This window comes from Parambassis ranga, chromosome 8 (assembly GCF_900634625.1).
Source record: "Parambassis ranga chromosome 8, fParRan2.1, whole genome shotgun sequence".
Classification (NCBI taxonomy): domain Eukaryota; kingdom Metazoa; phylum Chordata; class Actinopteri; family Ambassidae; genus Parambassis; species Parambassis ranga.
This window is the reverse complement of record NC_041029.1, coordinates 10,707,478-10,725,931: the sequence shown is the minus strand read 5'-3', so window position 1 is coordinate 10,725,931 and position 18,454 is coordinate 10,707,478. Positions and strand designations below refer to the sequence as shown.

The following is an 18,454-nucleotide window of genomic DNA, read 5'->3' as shown; positions in this document are numbered from 1 at the left end:
CTGTATGCTACTTTATTCAATTTTAGTATAAAGCTTTAGTGCATGTCTTCAGATTTTCAGACCAAAATATGCATTTTATTTTATTTATTATTGTGTCCTCCAGCCATGTGTATATTTCAAAACTTACATCAGCCTGATGGGTACCATTGGTACCACTGTCTAACAGTCTACAATACAATAGTTGTGCATAGATTCAATCAATCACATCAATATCAGTGTCCACATATAGTATCATTAGTAATGCATTAGACTTATTTTTGTCTATGCTATGGATATAAACATGAATATCCATGCAATATTAAAACCAGCGGTCAATCCTTACGAACCCGGAAGTACGATATAGTTTACTCACTTGCATCTGTGGCCTTCCATTGGTGCAGTCATAATATTTGTTCGCTATTAAGCTGAATTCTCGTTGCAACAACATGTATCAGCTCTGTAGAAACTGAACACTTTATTTTGAATGTTCTCATCGGAAGTGTGTAAGGTTTATAACGGTAGTATAGATAACTGGGATGTTTATAAGATGTTTTTAATTAGTGCCACTTGTTTTGATTTCATCTTCAATAGTATTTTTTATTTTATTTTCCTGCACCCGAAACAATTAAACAAACAGACCGACTTGTAGTTACCCGCTTTGATCACCGGGTGGCACTAAATACTCATAAACACCATTCTCTTACGATCAAAACATCCCAAGACATCCGGTACAGACTTTCAAAATAAAAGTGTTAAATGGAGGCCCAAGCAATGGGCTCGAGCGTGCTGAGACGACGGTCACGTGGTTTTCTGGCGGAAGCGAGGCAGTGAACCATCTTGCTGTGATACTTCTTTGAAAGGTCAGCCCGGAAGACTTGCTAGGCGATGATGTTGCGGTAAATCAAGTGAGTTTGATGCTTTACAGTTGTTTTGAAGGAATATTTAAAAAAGAACTGAGGTTAACTATCCTCTAACATTTCCGTGTGCTTGAGATATGATGTCAATATTTCATATGTTTTCGTGGTGTGACAGTCACAGCAAGTGAGACTTAACTTTCGTTTAGAAACGAAGGTAAGTTAGCCTGTGTACGCTAGCCGAGGCTAGCAACATTTTCTCTTACATAGCTTAGCATTTTTTGCTGTGTTGTTCCTTTACAAGAGTCATGCGACTGTAAGCGGAGTTTGTTAGTTTGTCTGCATCGTTTTTTACACTAGTTGATAGCTGTCAGTTAGCTTGCTAAACAAACAAAGCTCCGTCAGACAGATGTTTGTTTTTTCAGCAGAGGTGAGGGGACTGGGAGTCATGGGGTCTAAAACGAAAATGTAATTAAAATTTGAAAGATCTAAGTGGATGACGTATCACACTTAGACACACATGTCTATTGTCGCCTATGTTAACAAGATAAGTGAAACTCACTCAGCATTGACTTGTGGTGATTCAATGGGCCAACAATAGTTCAATGGTCTAACTGGTTTAATAATCTGGCCTTCCTGATACCAGCAATTATGCTACCATAATGTGATGTCATAGAGCAAACATCCTCCAATAAAAGATTTGTTTCTGAAATGTATTCAGGCACTTATGTGTCACTGAGACTGTAAATCATCCCTACACCATGAGTCAGTCTACAAACACCTAACAGCATGGGTATTTCCTCTGGGAACACACATTTGCCTGATTGTAACATTTCCCCAAAATGTTTCTTAATGTAAACAAGTTAACAATGCTACCTTTTTAAAACCTTGTCACCTCGTCAGTTGCTTATCTTAATCACATGGAAATGTGGGAAGTCATGGGACTGCATGCAAAAGAGCAGTACAAGTAGTGGAAGTCAACTGTTTCCTATTTTTGTCTATTTCTAACTTTGCAGTTCCACACCACATGCAGATGTAACCTTTCTGCAGTTGATTTGATTTATTTTTTAGTTTCTACTCTAGCACTACCAGCTCTCAGCTTTTAAAGTGTTTTACAGCTTCCAGAATCTTCTACACACAGTAACACAAAATATAACCTGTAACTTTATCTGTGGAAACTCAGGAGGAGTTTCCTGTCTCACCGCAGGAATGCCAGGTGGAGACTATGGGGAGCTCGGGGCCAGCCTCCCTGCTATCGCCTCCCTGAATGCTTCCTACTCCACATCGCTATCCCTCCCCTCCCCGTACCTGTTCGTACCACCTGCGGAGCGGAAGGCCATCTCTGATGTACGCCGTACCTTCTGCCTTTTTGTGACGTTCGATCTTCTCTTCATCTCTCTGCTCTGGATCATTGAGCTGAATGTGAGTGTCCAGGTATTTGTCTTTAGTCTGTGTGTGTAAAAATATACTCAGACTTTGATGTACACTCTGCTATGTCGTCCTCCAGATCTCCAGCACAATCTGGAACAGCTTAGAAAATGAGGTTGTCCATTATGACTTCAGGTCTTCCTTCTTTGATATTGCTGTAAGTGTGTCACTCCAACTTTTGATGTAATCCTGATGAGACTGGAAAGGTTTGGTAGTCAGAAGCATATACTTTGAATTAGTTTTAGCCAAGTTAGTTTTATGTATTTTAGTCTGGCTCATTATGGCAAGATTGGTCACACAAAAGAAAACTCAAACAAATGTGAGAGAGCTAAATACCCCGAGGTCATTTCTCTTGTTCTTCCTCCTTATCTCAGCTCCTTGCGGTGTTTCGTTTCCTGTGTCTACAAGTGGGTTACGCTGCTTTTAGGTTGAAGCATTGGTGGGTTATAGCGGTGAGTGAGTAAAAAGTACACGAAAAGTCTTAACATTGTCAAACATCAAACATTGTTAACATTGTGCTGAACATGAAATATAATACAAAACTCTTTTTCTCTCAGGTTACCACTCTAGTGACCAACGTCTTCCTCGTTGTGAAGGTCATCGTGTCTAATGTGAGTCGCACCTTCCTGCTATTTTCACACTCTCACAGTTGTGTGTCTTTATGTGGTCCAAGCAGCTTGTATGTCCGGTAAACCGCTGCATTGTTTCACTTCTGCATTTGTGTCAGTGATCTACAGTCTGTGCTGATGAAAGAGTTTTTATGATTTTTCTGTGGCAGTGCAGACAGTCAAAGTCATGTTCTTATCAGTTTGTGGAAAAAATAGTTCATAAACCTAAAACAATAGCGACATTAACCCACATGTAAATATGCTGCCACTTCTGTTATGGAAACTGTTACTGTAGAATGATTCAGAAGGTCAGTCTTTTTCTCTACAGCTCCTTTCCCAGAATGCCTTTGGCTATGTTTTACCCATTACTTCATTTGTGGTGGCTTGGCTGGAGACCTGGTTCCTTGACTTTAAGGTCCTCACACAGGAAGCCGATGATGAACGAGGTAAAGTACCTGACAAGTTTAAACATAACAAAAATTTGTCTCCTTCCTGACTAAATTTTCTACTTTGACCTCAGCCTACTTAGCAGCGGTGAATGCAGCCTGTGAACGAGCCCCCATGATCTATCCCCGCGCCGTTTCAGATGGACAGTTCTACTCTCCACCTGAATCTGTCGCAGGTGACTTTCACTACTGATAGGTTTTTGTTTAATTAATGTGCCTTATAGTGAGATAATATTTTTTTCTAAATAAAGCCACAAATTGATGCTAAACTTGTGTCTACAGGCTCTGAAGAGGATCTGGATGAGGAGGGTCTCGGGCGCAGAGCTGTCACTGCTCAGGTAACTGCATCAGTTGCATGCATCTGCATGATCAACTCTGCTCGCTGCTTCTCACATAAGGATTTCTTGTTTTTATTCTGTCCTCCTCTCACCTCTCCCTCTTCTTCTTCCAGGAGAAGGAGTATGTCAGACAGGGCCGTGAGGCAATGTCTGTGGTGGAGCAGATCCTATCCCAGGAGGAGAACTGGAAATTTGAAAAAAACAATGTAAGTATATCATTTTGATACATTTGATGTGTCCAGATCTTTTGTCTGCTTGTTGTTGGGTTTTCGGGGTTCATACTTTTCACCTCGGCGTGTCCACAAGTATCTGTCATCTTTAACATTTGCTGGAGTCCAGAAGGTCAGCACAGACACCTAGGTGGAAGTCACATGTGCTCCAAAACATGCCTTTGTCAGCTGCAGGCCATAGCATATAGTCACTTCTGTCAGATAAAGGGAATGCCTAATCTGTGGATCTGCCTATGTCCTGTTTGACCTGAGGAGCATCGACTTGTCTAACAATACAATATTTAATCAGCCCTTTAAAAGGCTCAGTTTTTATTCGCACAGGTTTTATTGAACATATTTTAAGTCAGTACTGTTGTCAACACTTTAACATTTTGCAGCATGTATTGCAATACAGACAGCTTAAAGCAAAGATAATATTCAGAGGTATCCTATGAGGAAAACGTCACCCCTATGGCACCAGTATTCAAATCACGTTTTTTATCAGATAAATTGGCATCACAGCGCTGACATGTTTTACTGTTTTTGTGGCATGTTTCTTTACATCAAATTAGCCATTTTAGTGGCTTCTCTCAAGTTCCACCGATGCTGTTTGGCTCAGACAATGTTGCTTCATTCTGGGCTGCACAAGCAGATTGTGGTTGTTTTCCCTCATACCATGGTGATAAAGGGTGCAGGCAGATCATTTGCCAGGGCTTACTCAGTGCTTTGCAATATACAGACTGTTTGTCCACTGGAGAGCATGGCTGTCCAGCTTGAAACATTGCATAGTTCTTTCACTTATATATTATTGTTGGATAAAATCCTGATCATCCTTTATGGAAGCAGAAGGGAGGATAAACAGAAACATGGTTATTCAGGGCTGCATACTCATTTCATGCATGTCACATGGAACTGAAACCTAACTCTTGCCTCACCACATTTTTGTCTGCAGCGGCAGTTTCAGTTTATTTGTAGGTCGTCGTTGTCTATCTCTATTTAAATATTTTCATCTATTGATACATACATTTTTCTATTGCACAGAACTGAAAGCAGAAGAATAATAACAGTAACTGCTTCGTCTTATGACAGGACATGGGAGACTCTGTCTACACGCTGGAGATTCCCTTCCATGGAAAGACTTTCATTCTGAAGGTACAGCACTGCTGTGTGTGTTCATTGTGAAACCTAAACATGTCACACTCCCCTTTATTTAGCAGCTGATGTTCAACTCTGATAATACATATCGGTGCATTGTTGTTGCTGCCACTGTAAACGGTGCGTGTCGGCTATCTTTCCTCTCTTTTTAGCATAAACAGACTTTCTGGTCTGATTAGACAAACCTTCTTTTAGTGTATGTAAATACCTATAAGTGGATTCAGAGGACTTGCTGTTCACAGACTGCCCCATTATTGACGAGTGCTTGAGGCTTTTTGTTTGTCGCTGATTTACTTGTGGATTTATTGCTCTAAATATACAAGGCCGACATACAGGGAAAAGATAGCTGCACATTTAGGCACTTATCCTGGAGATATGTGTTGACAAGTTATTGATATGTTAGAATACACAAGCTGTTATTATTGTGACCATCTGCATGAAATAAGTACAAACCGTCCAGAGATGCCATGGGACAAAAGCCTCTTTGTTAAGATGTGGAAGTAAACATGACATGTTGGGGATTTCCAGCAGAACAATAATAATAATCACCCATTACAAGTTGTTTTTTTCAGGGTATTATTGACATATGATGAGGAAAGTACTGCAAGGGGCAGTGGGGCATGCAATTCTAAATCTCCCACTTCTCTTCCACTGCTTGCTCATCATACCTGGTGGTGTGTGGAGATTTGTTTACAACCTTTTTTTGTCTCTTCAGGCATTTATGCAGTGTCCTGCTGAGCTTGTGTATCAGGAAGTAATACTCCAACCAGAGAAGATGGTTCAGTGGAACAAAACCGTTTCTGCCTGCCAGGTGATGGGCCTGTCTGGTAAATATGTTTCATAGTTAAGTTGTATATTTTAATATGGCTGTCTGCCTTCTTCTCAGATCCTGCAGAGGATTGATGACAACACTCTGGTATCATATGATGTCTCTGCTGGTGCAGCAGGAGGAGTTGTGTCTGCAAGGTACATCAGCACAGTTTGCAGCTTTTTATCATTTTCTTTCATTGGATTGAAAGTAAATACATTGATTTTCTTCCTTCAGGGACTTTGTTAATGTTCGACGAGTGGAGCGCAAACGAGACTGTTACCTGTCTGCTGGCATGGCAACCAACCATGACGCCAAACCTCCAAGCGGCCGCTACGTCAGGTCAGACCACACTTCAGTCCAGTAAATTAGAACGTTATATCGATTTGATAAAGGGCAGTTGTGTTAGTATAACGTTCCATCTTCTCTTTTATCCTTATTACTGGTTACAGGGGAGAAAATGGACCAGGAGGTTTTGTGGTCCTGAAATCCAGCACTAACCCGTCCGTCTGCACCTTCATCTGGGTTCTCAACACTGACCTGAAGGTGAGAAATTGCAAGGAAAGATGGTTGATCTTTCCTTTAAGGACCAGTAAATTAGAATTATGGGATTTTTGAAAAGCAAAAACTATAGATAGAAGCACAAAGAGAGGCCATAACTCAGTTATTGTGACCATATAATTCATATAATTAATATAACTTCAAATTTAACTAAACTACATAGACATAAATGTAAACAAAAGTTTAGTAAGTTTAGTAAGAAAAAACATCTTGACAAAAGAAAACGATTAACGCTCAGATTTTTTTCTCATTAGGGCCGTCTGCCCCGCTACCTCATCCACCAGAGTCTAGCCGCCACCATGTTTGAATTTATGTCACATTTACGCCATCGTATCACAGCCCTGCGACCTTCTCTCCACTCCCTCCTTACCCACCACACCTAAAACTGGAGAGATGTCCAACAGTGTCATCACTGTCTTTTTGTTTCTTCAACCCTTAAAAGGACTTAGCAGCACCCCTGTGATGTTTCCAAAGGGATGTGCTACTCTAACTGAAAGACAAAGTTCCATGTGTAAAAGAGACAACTGCAGTCACACAAGACTTTTTTTGTTATCAAAGACTATGTTCTGCCTCATCAGTGATGATTTCTTCAAGGGTGATATCATGCAGATTTTTGCGCGGACCTGAAAATGCTGTTTCTCTTGCCAAGCAATGAGAACAGTAACCTGAGTGGGATTAGATTTTACAAGATGAGACAATGTGGATGAAGATGGAGGTGATTCTCACTGTCTGGTTTGTATCAAAAGAACTGTTGCAGTGGCATGACTGAAGCAACTCTCTCTGAGCCTTATCTTGCTGCACATATTGTTAGATATTGATTTGTTGTTTTTTTTCTTTGTGTGTTTTTTCACTACTTCTGGTGGCATGCCCTGTCTGACCGAATGACCACTAGAGGGAGACACCACTGATCCATACAGTAACGGCCTGCTGGTTTCCCATAACAGAACATTTAATCTGGTGGCACTGGAGGCTTTTAATACAGTTTTTAGGAGGCTGTTAGGCAGTCAAGACAAATAAGGATCATACATTATGTTTCTGTATACTTCTTTGTGCCAAAAACCTCAAGTGGCCTTGTGGTAAAATAGCTGAACTCATTTTATGTCATCAGAAGTTATTAATGTACTAAAACGATTAGTTTGGTTCAGTACTCTGGCCCTGATGTGGCACTGAATGAGGTTTTGCTCTCATTTCTTACATTACATTCTATTTAACCAAATAAACAAATGTCCCCTCTAGCTTTAGTTTTAGACTCAGAATATTCTTTCTCATAACTGCATCTGTCATAAAAATGGTCTTCCATGTGTTTTTCAGCAACAGCTGCTCTTACTGTGATTGTCACATGGCCCTGAGGGGCTGTACTGTATGAACCCAGGTATGTTTGCAGATGCAGTCAGCAGTTCTTAAGATTAACTGGATAATTTATCATGATTTATTTTAGCTAGTTACTGTACAGAGGGAATGTCACATGAAATATTTACTGATATCAATAATTTGGTGCCTTTATGACATTAACATTACATGTTGGTCTTTTCTTTTGCTTTGAAATGCTAAATATATGCGTATACCTTCAACAGAGAACTGATTAGAATACTTTGTTTTCTTGATTAGTTTTTAAATTGAAGACATGAAAATTTAAAGCAAAAATAACTGACCAACAATTTTTTATAGTGTCTTAACCCGTGTCTTATGTCTAATAAAATATATGAATGGTGACAATATAGCCTTTTCTTTATTTTAAGCATTACATTTTAAAACCCATCCTCCACCGGTTACACTCATAATTAGCAAGTTGCAGCAGTTTCCCCCCATGCATTGAATTATGGGGGCGGCTACGTCACTAACAATAATACCTTGTGACTAGAATGTTTTGTCACATGTAAGAGCCTCACAGCCCTCTTAACTCTTTAAATCACGTGACGCCAACCCATACGTAGCAGCAGTGTTTACAATGCTTTCCCAGTGTTCTGTTTTTTTTCTGTTATAAAATTGTATTTTGAGATTCTAAAGTCTTTCTGACCTGATAAACACTGATTCATGGTTGAATAATCTCAACAAAGGCAAACAACCAAAATAAAGAACCTTTGAATCAATTCAGAGTATGTAGAGATGTGTTACCCTGTCCTCGGGGTAAAACACAATGCTTAGGACAAGGGATGGAGCAGCTCACATGATTGTGCTGTGACTGTCTTCTGAGGCTACGAGTGTGTGAATATGTGTGTGTTTGTGTGTGTGTGAGTTTTTTTTAATCAATGAGAGTGCCAGCATCTCACTGCTCTCATTGTCCTTCATGTAAGGCTGAGGAGAAGCACCAGTCCTTGGGCTGTCATCCGCCTGAGTTTCTCTCTCCAGACAGGCTCTGGTCAGGGATCTGGAGGACGAACACCTCCACTGGATGGAAAAATGGAAAGATAAAAATTAGGTAGACTTTGGGGATCGCTCAGCTTGATTTTGTAACTTTTTTTTGGGACATTTTTATTAGACGCTCTCCCTATTTAGAAACCAGTTCAGAATCATTTGTTTTGTGGATGACGCTGCCTTTTTCTTACAGTTTAGGCTGTGAGAAAGAACTCTTATATAAAGAAATTCTTCAGAGCATCCACAGGAGCAGCTGAGATCCCACACATCAGAGCAGATTCACCATTGGATCCTAGGACTGAACCTCTCTGGATTATCTGCAGCAGCTTACCAGTGTTTCTAAATAGATGGGTTCAGCTTTTTGGAAGTTCTGCATGCAGTGTTGCTGCTGCTGCTGCGCAACTGATGAAGAGGATGAAGATGAAAAGCAGCCTTTAGTACCGTAAGGCACCTTTTAACAGGTGATTCATTATGTACAATAGTATGAATGTGTAATAACTGTGTTTGTGTGTTGGCTGACTAACAGTCAGGATCCGTTAGAGTATTTTAACCGTGAAGTCCAGAAGCGGCGAGATGAGGAGACCAACCTATGGAGTGAGCCTGGAGACCCCAGCCACTCCGAGAGACAAGATGACCGGGTGCTTTATACCCTGCTGCAGGCCAGGAACAAGACCCGAATGGGATCTTCGGTATGTGAGGGAGGGGTGGAAGGCTTTATTAAATATTAAGAGCAGGTTATTGATGTCCCTTTCTTGTCCAGGGCTACCGCCGTCTGAGCGTGGATATTGAAGCCATGAGAGACACACGCCGAGAAGTCAGAGACAAATGGAAGACAATCTTGGAAAACTTAGGTGAGGCCTGTGGTGATGAGATGTGACACATGTTTATCAGCTGTTCATACTAAGAATCACCTTTTTTTCCCAGGTTTCATGGCGGAGGCGGACTCTCTGCTGACAGTATCAGCTGGTGCCTCACATGACCGCATGCGTAACGCACCGGCAGCACGTGCCATGCTTCATACACTGCACTCTGAGACCTCTGTCTTCAACAGCAAAGAGCCACCTCCAGAAAGATATCTGTTCATCCTGGTGAGAGATGGGGGAGGAAGAGGGGCGGGACTAGTCAGAGATATTAGCATCAACCATGAACTTTTGTATGAGATCCTGTGACCTGGGGTTAAAGGTCGCAAGGACGCCTGGAGCACTCCCATGATGGAGACCTAAAAGAGTCAAAAACAGAACATAAAAGAGGTCTTTGGGGTCATAGTTTATCTTTGATTAAAGTCAAACCATCAGGAGCTTTAAAATAAGTGGCTGTGAGATCAGTTTCACAGGAAGGAAGACATTTTTTTAAATAAAAGTTCTTATTATTGACACTTGTTTTTGAAACAATAGTATCATATATGCTTGAATACAAGTGAGCTAAGGTGAGCACAGGGTATTCTCCTTATTATAGGCAAGAAAAAAAAATTACAGACTGTTCACATCTAGGGAATGACAGAGATTAAGATTAATTTAATCTGTAGGTTTTTGTCAAACATTTACGTATAGACCCTTTAAAAGGATTTGAAAATGTGTACGATCTCTGTCAAGAAAGTGCCGAGGCTGGCACATGAGATGCTGCTTTATTCACATTCAGTTTCTCTTGTTAAACCAGTTCTTCTTCTTTTTCTCATGCCTACAGGACCGTCTCTTGTACTTGGACATAGGTGAAGATTTTCTGGCGAAAGCAAAGCGCTTCTATCCTCCAAAGGAAGATTCTGATGAGGAAATCCCGGGCCTTGCCATAAACCTGCCGCTGCTGCTGGCCAGGGTAGAGTCCATGAATGGAAGAGGCCAGAAAGATGACAGCGGGAGTGAAAAAGAAGATGAAAACTTTGATTGACAAGTCTTAAATTGTGCTGGCTGCAGTAACAGTAGATGCAAGGCAGGGGGCGGTAGCCATCAAGTGTGGAGACCGGAGCTCTTCCTTTCAACTACTGTATCTGTTGCCTCTTGCTGCTGTCTCTTAAAAGTTTTAGGCTGAACACTTTCCCCTTCCCACCCTCAGCTGCTCAGCTTTTTCTGTATCCAGGTGAACATTACAGACATGTTAACTGTGTGTGTGTGTGTTTATCACATTTCTAGCCTGTTCATTGTGCATCTGTTGTAAACCTTCAGGGTAGCGATGTTCTTCTGAGTGGAGCCTCTTCAAATTTTGTCCTGTGATTATCAGCACTCGTTTCAGTCGATCACATGATGGAGAACAACAGTGAATAAACAGCCCGCTAATCTGATGTCAGGTGTTAAACTTATAACACATTAAGTGTGCATTTTGGCATATGGAAAATAGGACATGCAAGTAAGTCAAACACTGGTTGTGTGTGTATGTGAGATACGAGGGCGTTTGGGGAAAAAGATGTGAGATACCTAAGTGGCTGTTTTGTGTATGTGTTCTGGTGTCAAGTTAACAATAAAATGAAATTCCAGCCTACAGCCTCATACATGTTGAATGTTGATGTAAAGTAGTACAAAGAATAAAACTACACGTGTGGCTTTTATCAGCTTGAAACTGTGTCAAATGAGGGTCTTCTTCAGTAGCCTTCATGCGGCTGGACTGGCTTACACTCTGATCTGCAGACAGTGCACTGATCTGGTGCGGCCTGTCTGGCGTCTGACAATATACCCCCCTCGGGACCAATGCAAGATGGATAGTGATGATGGTGTTTTGGTGGTCAGCTGCTTCTTGTTGTTGTTGTTGTTATGTAAGTGAGACACTGGTGAGGGCACATGTCTGTGCAGCCCGACGGCGCACAAATAGCTGGTATCACTTGACTGCTGTGCAGAAGTCAAGCTAGGAATCAATAGAAAGTTAACTGTGCATTAGATCTGCCGTCAGGCTGACCTGTGTGGGAGGCCACAAAAAAAAATCTCAATATTTTGCTATGTTTGCTTCTTCCTGACAGGTCTGGGATTTATCCTGCCATTGCCCTTCCCTCCCACTGCCCATCTCTTTCTTGGTGACAGCTCATTTAAATGTCACTTTGCAGCAGCTGTGGCTGTGCTGTTATGCAATGCAAAGTTCTTCCTGTCCTGGACAGTGGAGAGTAGTGGATTGTGGGTGGGGGGGGGGGGGGGGGTGACTGTGACAGAGCTCACCTCATCACTGCTCACCTTTACAAACCTCTTCACAACCCTGGCTTCATTAGCACAGCATGACTCATCCGAGGTGAAGTCGTTGGCGTCCTCCCGATCTAAATAATAACATCTTTCTAAAACCTGGTAAAGATTCTGAAAATACAGGATCTAGACATGGAAGGAGGTTGCAGAGTGACTTGCTAGTTGTCTGAAATGGCATTCGTGTTGTCATGGTGTCATAACATGAGTGAACGAATGACCCTGGGGACGCCTGCGGTCCTCTTGCTTCTCTCTGTGACACACTCTGCACTATGCCACATATGCAGTGCCAGCCTGCTGAAAGAAAAGTGACATATTGTTGTAGCTGACAGCTCAATGGAACACAGCATTGAACTGTTTCCTTAAATACATGGGACATACTGTATATGTGGGTATTTCACACAAAGCGAGTTCAGTGAAGTCGCTTTGATGTCATGTGAAAAACATTTGATTGATCAGCATTACTGTCATTGCTGCATGTATGATATCTGATATCTGATGATATCAGTACCTGATGTGGATGAATGAGTCAGAGGCAGGGAGCAGTAGTAACATCACACCAGCAGATAACTGTCCGAGGTGTGTGTGTGTGTGTTTTTCAGTCTGTAACTGGAGTTGATTATGACTTGCGTGGTTCTCTGTCACCAAAGTAATGAATCACTGGGGACGGTGCTCTCGCTGCTACTGTGAGGCGACACGCTGTAATGGCATCTGATGAGAGGTCTTGATGTTGTCTTGAGCCAGCTGTTGTATGAACTCCTTCTAAACTGTATTATGGATAAAACTTGTATGAGGCCTCTGTATAAAGCTCTCAGCTTGTATCTGCTGGTGAGTGATCCATTCATTTTTAACCTACATGCTAAAAACAGCTCCATCTTTCCACATTAGCAGCATCCCATTTGTTGTTTCATGTATATCAAGAGGAAAATCTTATTAAGATTCCTCCCCTAAGACCAAACCTGTTGTGTGTGTGTCTGTCTACATGTACATATAATCTTCCTCCATATAGTGTGTGTCACAACTGAAGTGGAACGTGTTTGGCTGAGTGATCACAGAGGTGACTGGGCATACAATTTGAGAATCAGGGGGATTTTCAGCCCAATTACCCCTAACCCACTCCTCAGAGTGGCTTCCAGCTGTCCGGGAATGAGGCTTGGAGGGCTTGGTGTCGGATGTCAGCGCACGCTGATTGTAGAGTGACAACATGACTCAGAAATAGCAGCAGAACATCTATAAAAGCTGGGGACAGACAGCGCAAAGAGAGAGGCAGACAGAGCCTGGAGGTGAAGCATCACTGTTTCCTTGGACAAACACCCAGAACTTTCTGAAGACGATAAATCTGAAACTGCAGCAGAGATGATGCCTGTGTGTACCGTGCTGGAGAAGCGTAATGGTGTGGTGGTGGGAGCTGAGCTGACCTGCAGCGTCCGGGAGGAGAACAAGGTTCAGAGGGAGAGCTACAGCGCTGACTGGCACAGTGTCAGTCTCAAGACTCAACCTCAGGACAGGTGAGAGCAAGAAAACACAGATTCAGACCTTGTTGAGACAATATTCTCAAATTAGACCACTAATGAAGAGAGCAAATCACACTGTTGACATTTCTGACTTGAGTGTTTCTCTGATGCCCACAGACAGACCATGAACATGAATGACGACTCTCGTAGGGAGACTCTGTCCCGGCAGTGGCAGGCCCGCTCTCTGATACAGACCTGTCCCTCTGGTGTGTTCAGGGTGGGCACCGTGGAGAGAGGAGTGAGGGAGCACCAGCTGCTGCCGAAGAGAAACACCCTCCCCCTGCCCATCTTCACCCCCGCAGAGCTCGGCATCAGGCTGGGACGCGGAGCCCCACACACAGAACAAGACCTGCAGCCCTTCCCCACTCCGGACGGAGTCTGTCCCAGCAAGAGAACCGTGGACGAGATCACCAGAGACCTCCCCCCGGTCAAACCGACACTCATGGAGTTTGCCAAAGCACCCCAAACCCTGGGCCGCTCCATGTCACAGGAGGCCCAGAGAGGGTGAGAGAAAAAGAGAGGGTGTTAGGGAGGAGGGAAGAGGATGGGAAAGAAGAGTCAATCAGGAAAGATTACAACATGATGTATATAGATCTATCTCTAGTGACATTTATCTTACACCCATGCTGTAGAACTGTAGCACTCTAAATGTCACAATGTCATGTTTTGTTATTGTTGACATTTAGTGATTGGAGATATTAGAAATGGTTATGTGACGGTATTTGCATTGTGATAGAGAAGGATAACCTTATCTGCTGCCTCCAACTATCACATGCACTGCTGGACCATGTGTCTCCTAATATGGTAAATGAAAGTGTTATTGATTAATAGATGTCACCTGCCATATGGTAGCAGGTAGGAAAGTGTGAGAAAGGATGGAAGGAAGGAGCGGAGGAAAGAGAGGGCCGAGGGGTCGGAGTTGGTCGACCTCCAAGAGCTCCTGCCAAGGTGTAATCTGTGTGTGGAGAACAGAATGCACTGGCACACACTGCAGCTGCACATAATGTGTGTATCCCTTTGTGTGCGTGTGTGTGTGTGACACCTTATGAAATGAAAAGCAATAACCTATTCTTTATCTTTATCGTGCATTAACTGATCTGCCTTGTTAGCTGGATGGCAGCTCATATTTATATGTGATAGAGGATTTGAAATGTGTGCACTGATGCTGATATATTTTTCTTAGATATTTATTATTTTCCTAATAAAAGTAAAAAAAAACAATCTTTTGTGTGTGCTGTGTGTGATTTTATTTCGAAAAGCAGAGACTTTGTGGTACATAAAAACCTAAGGTTCATCACTGTATAGCATTTATACAGTTTTCCAGACATAAGGATCAATATGAAAATAATGTGCGGCACAGTGATATCAAAATTCTACCACAAACAGCTGGGTATCCATCACTTATGATTTGAATATACACTCTGTGATGCACAGCGCTCCTTCATTTATCTTTCATGTTGCCCCTCCTGTGTTTGTTCTCAACACAGAACGTACTGTTCCCCACTTAGTCTGAGATGCATCGCCTCATCTCAATCTACGATCTGTTTCATCCAACCTGATCAATTCATTCTCCTGTCATCTAATGAACTGTAATTACTCTTCTGGATATATTTATATTTATATTTATATTTATTTAACCCCTTCTGACTCATTGCCCCCACTGCTCCCTCTCTTCTCCCTCTCACTTGTCAGCTCATGATGTGCATTGGTTTGATATTAATAGCATGGGTAAACATTGGCATCGCCCTGGAGACAGTGGAGAGACAGCCGTATCTGCACGTTCTTCCCATTTGAGCTCTTAATCCCAGTGTTTTATCAGAGATTTGGGAGCACTGCCTTCACTCCTATCTTTAAAATTACCCTCCCACACTGCGGCTGAAACACTGAACCCTGCACCACCACCACCACCACCACCACCGTTACCGCCCTGCACTGTCACACTACAATACAAACTCCAAATGAACCTCCAAACCCTGAAACTATTTTCAGGGGATGCCAAAGAATGCAGGACGTGAGATGGCGTGTGTTGTCACAGACAAATCTAGCAAATTGACACTGAAATTCTTTCCTATATGCCTCAGCTGTCTCAGCTGCACGGTGTTCGCTATAACTCAACCTTTCTGCTACAGCAGGCAAGTTAATGCGAAGTGTAAGAACTGGAGTCAGACTGCACGTTAACTCGACACTTTTCCAATTATCTATGTTTGGATCTCTAATGAAACTGCTCTTCTTTAAGACATTCTATGCTCTTTTCACAGTTATGTTGCTCATATTTTATTATTCCAAGATCAAAGTGTAATGCACAGCCATACATACAGCCACACATTCTGGCTGCAGATTCACTGTGAATACTTGTCACAATAAGCGGATCTTGCTTGTGGTCTATTGGCCCTCCAACTTATCACATCTGTTGCTGCTCCCTACTGGATGCTTTGGGTAATGTAACGATGTAAACCCTGCTTCATCTATCTTAAAACAAAAATGCATTTAATTGTAATGAGAATGTAAACGGTTGTAATAATCTTTCAGTGATTGAATGCATCATTAACCCCCCCCCTCTCTTCTTCTCTGCTCCCTCTGCCTCAGCTGCTTTCTGTGGAAAGAACAAAAGAACATTTCACAGATCTAAAGCATCTGATTGACTCGTTCACAATCATCGCCAAAATCACACTCATCATCAGAATCGGTACCCTTCTCATCACAATCACTGTGTCTCCATCTTGTCGTGCTGCTGTGACATTATGAGGTGCTGCTTGGCTGTTGGCTGGCTGTTGCTGTGTGGTTGATTTTTTTTACCTGAAGCAGACACGGTGGCGTTAGCTCCTGCAGCCACAGCTGGGCATGATGGGCAAAGAGGAGGGACAGCAGGCCTGAAACCACACACACACATGCATCAATGGAAAAGTACATGCACACATGATCTTGTGCAGTTAATATAGAGTAGCCTACTTTTCTAAAGGAAAAGTCTTCATGCTTGGCTGCAGTGACTCACAAAGTACAACTTTTTTCCAGTTACTTTTTCTACTTCTCCAACACTGTTGACAAAGTTGAGAATAAGGTCCTTCAAGCACAGCTCAGGAGACATGAAGTGCCTTCACTCCCCCAATGTCCTTACATAAATGGCTCATAAAAATAGGCTTCAGTGGGCTCAACTGACAATGGATGTACTGCAGTGGTGGAAGACATCCTAAGTAAAAGTACCAGGTCCTGCAGAAAACTGTAGTTAAAGTATCAGAGTGAAACTTTGGAGGCATCAGTCTATGGTCTTAGATTTCAGGCAGTTTGAACTACCTTATATACTTTTTATTGAGGAATTGAATTTGCAGCTCACAGCCCATATTTGACCCACAGTCCCTTTGTTGTGGCCACCATGGCATTGAAAAATCATGTGTCTTCTCATTTTGTTTTGATAGATAAACATATATTTGCATCTTTGACAGTAAATTACTTTGATGAAATGTTGTCAGACATCAGTCAGGGTGGATCTATCTGAACCTAAATTAAAATTTGCTGCCTGTGATAGAGACTGCTTCACCTGCCAGCAAACTGGTGATCGGATAATCATCATGTGTCTGACGTTTTGAATCTGTCTGACTGCACTGCAGTAATGAGTGGAAACAAAATAAATATGCAGCTCCAATCACCTGTCTCTGTGTTGGGGAGCAAAGCCAGATTTGTGGGAGTCCTCCTGAGAGTCCAGTGTGGCCCGAGGCAAGATGCATGCAGGATAAGAAATGTACGGGGCAGGCTGGTAATAGTGATGGTACACCTGTGGGTCAGCCTCATTCTCTTGAATTATAAGCACATCTCTGGGAAGCTGACAGAAAGAGGAAAAAGTGTCATTTCTTTTAAATTGGAGTTTAGCAGCACCCAAGGCAAAACCTGTGTGCCTTTGATTTTCTACTCCTACTATCTATGTTATAAATTGCAGCCAAAATTAAATAAATGCATTTTTTAATGTGATTATATCCTAAAATAAAACAGTAAATTGAATGTGTATATAACATATAAAGGAGACATGCAGTTTTAATCTGGCTTAAATGGTCATGTGTTTGTATTTCCTGTTTTATTCCTGTACCTTCATGATTGCTTTCCCTGCGTCTGATTGGTTTCACCTTTGTCTTGTTGCCAGTTTAGTCCTGTCCTTTCCACTGTGAGTTTGTCTGTTTGCTCTGCTTGTGAGTGGACTGCAGGGCCTTTCGCTACCAGGTCTGTTATTTATTTTTTATTTAGTTGGTTTCATCCTTACGTAGGAGATTGAACTAAGGCGTCTGGACTTGTAGAGTTTCCTCAATAACTACTTAAGTATGGAGTCATTTAGTGCTATTGTTTGTGAGCTTCACCCAGACCCACCCACTGAGGTCTGCAACCACATATAAACCATGTTTCCCCACCAAACAGTTAGAACTGATGAAGCTGCTTGGATGAGCAGCGAAACGTCTTCAAGAAAACTCTACAAGTCCAGACGCCACCGGCATTTCCATCCTTAGGTTTGCTTTTCATCATGTCCTGTTATGGGTCCTCATTTGGAATTCTGACACAAAACAGTGATTAGCCTCAGAGCCATAGACTTAGATATAGAATAATATTAAATATGGACTTGCATAAACATTAATGGAATTTTTCTGTTCAGACAAACACTATGTATGTTGATAGTACATTTATTTAATTTGCATTCACCCTATTTTATAGCATTATAAAGAATGGGATAATGATTCAATGCTTGATGAAATATAATTGACCTTTTTTTCTTTCACCCACCTCAGGACCTGCTGTTGTGCCGGGGTATCCGAACATCCTGAGCGTGGACATGGTCATGTTGTTCATAATCACCTGGTGCATCTGAGCATTTTGGATCATCATCATCTCTACCAGGTCTGCATAATGAAAACACACACACACACACACACACACACACACTTAACACACTTTTTCTTCTCCCTCTCTGGGTTGTCTGATTGTCTTATGTTTTCTTCATCAGCCTGCTATTCTGTCCTCTTTCCCTCAGGGTGACATGGTGATTAACCCACATTGTGTCACACTG

General features: G+C 42.1%; 3 protein-coding genes across 4 annotated transcripts; all 3 read left to right on the top strand.

Annotated features, from left to right (window-relative positions):
* Positions 1-757: 757 nt before the first annotated feature.
* Positions 758-8,099, top strand: stard3 (StAR related lipid transfer domain containing 3). 2 transcript variants are annotated; one of them, XM_028411619.1, is made up of 16 exons: positions 863-884; positions 1,012-1,050; positions 2,017-2,255; positions 2,341-2,418; positions 2,636-2,713; positions 2,819-2,872; positions 3,198-3,315; positions 3,390-3,491; positions 3,598-3,653; positions 3,767-3,859; positions 4,952-5,014; positions 5,733-5,828; positions 5,904-5,983; positions 6,063-6,167; positions 6,278-6,371; positions 6,641-8,099. In XM_028411619.1, the coding sequence occupies exons 3-16, from the start codon at positions 2,043-2,045 to the stop codon at positions 6,767-6,769; spliced, it is 1,359 nt and encodes a 452-aa protein (XP_028267420.1). In that variant the 5' UTR covers positions 863-884; positions 1,012-1,050; positions 2,017-2,042; the 3' UTR covers positions 6,770-8,099. The 2 variants fall into 2 exon arrangements, with proteins under 2 accessions (XP_028267419.1, XP_028267420.1); XM_028411618.1 differs by lacking the exon at positions 1,012-1,050 and having other exon boundaries at positions 758-884.
* A 545-nt stretch (positions 8,100-8,644) lies between these two features.
* Positions 8,645-11,213, top strand: LOC114439581 (melanoregulin). The gene is made up of 5 exons (XM_028411620.1): positions 8,645-9,183; positions 9,268-9,430; positions 9,502-9,592; positions 9,666-9,829; positions 10,425-11,213. Exons 1-5 carry the CDS (start codon positions 9,089-9,091, stop codon positions 10,623-10,625), a joined length of 714 nt encoding a protein of 237 aa, XP_028267421.1. The 5' UTR covers positions 8,645-9,088; the 3' UTR covers positions 10,626-11,213.
* A 1,933-nt stretch (positions 11,214-13,146) lies between these two features.
* On the top strand, positions 13,147-14,631 carry tcap (titin-cap (telethonin)). The gene is made up of 2 exons (XM_028411621.1): positions 13,147-13,404; positions 13,528-14,631. The coding sequence occupies exons 1-2, from the start codon at positions 13,253-13,255 to the stop codon at positions 13,916-13,918; spliced, it is 543 nt and encodes a 180-aa protein (XP_028267422.1). The 5' UTR covers positions 13,147-13,252; the 3' UTR covers positions 13,919-14,631.
* Positions 14,632-18,454: the final 3,823 nt, after the last annotated feature.

What these genes read in the sequence shown, in the direction of transcription:
- stard3 (XM_028411618.1), top strand. Translation starts at nt 2,043, where the DNA reads ATGCCAGGTGGAGACTATGGGGAGCTCGGGGCCAGCCTCCCTGCTATC. An exon ending in TCTGGATCATTGAGCTGAAT is followed by an intron (nt 2,256 to 2,340) that starts GTGAGTGTCCAG and finishes GTCGTCCTCCAG; the next exon opens with ATCTCCAGCACAATCTGGAA. An exon ending in TCCACCTGAATCTGTCGCAG is followed by an intron (nt 3,492 to 3,597) that starts GTGACTTTCACT and finishes TTGTGTCTACAG; the next exon opens with GCTCTGAAGAGGATCTGGAT.
- tcap (XM_028411621.1), top strand. Translation starts at nt 13,253, where the DNA reads ATGATGCCTGTGTGTACCGTGCTGGAGAAGCGTAATGGTGTGGTGGTG. An exon ending in AAGACTCAACCTCAGGACAG is followed by an intron (nt 13,405 to 13,527) that starts GTGAGAGCAAGA and finishes TGATGCCCACAG; the next exon opens with ACAGACCATGAACATGAATG.
- LOC114439581 (XM_028411620.1), top strand. Translation starts at nt 9,089, where the DNA reads ATGGGTTCAGCTTTTTGGAAGTTCTGCATGCAGTGTTGCTGCTGCTGC. An exon ending in GAAAAGCAGCCTTTAGTACC is followed by an intron (nt 9,184 to 9,267) that starts GTAAGGCACCTT and finishes GCTGACTAACAG; the next exon opens with TCAGGATCCGTTAGAGTATT. An exon ending in AGACCCGAATGGGATCTTCG is followed by an intron (nt 9,431 to 9,501) that starts GTATGTGAGGGA and finishes TTTCTTGTCCAG; the next exon opens with GGCTACCGCCGTCTGAGCGT.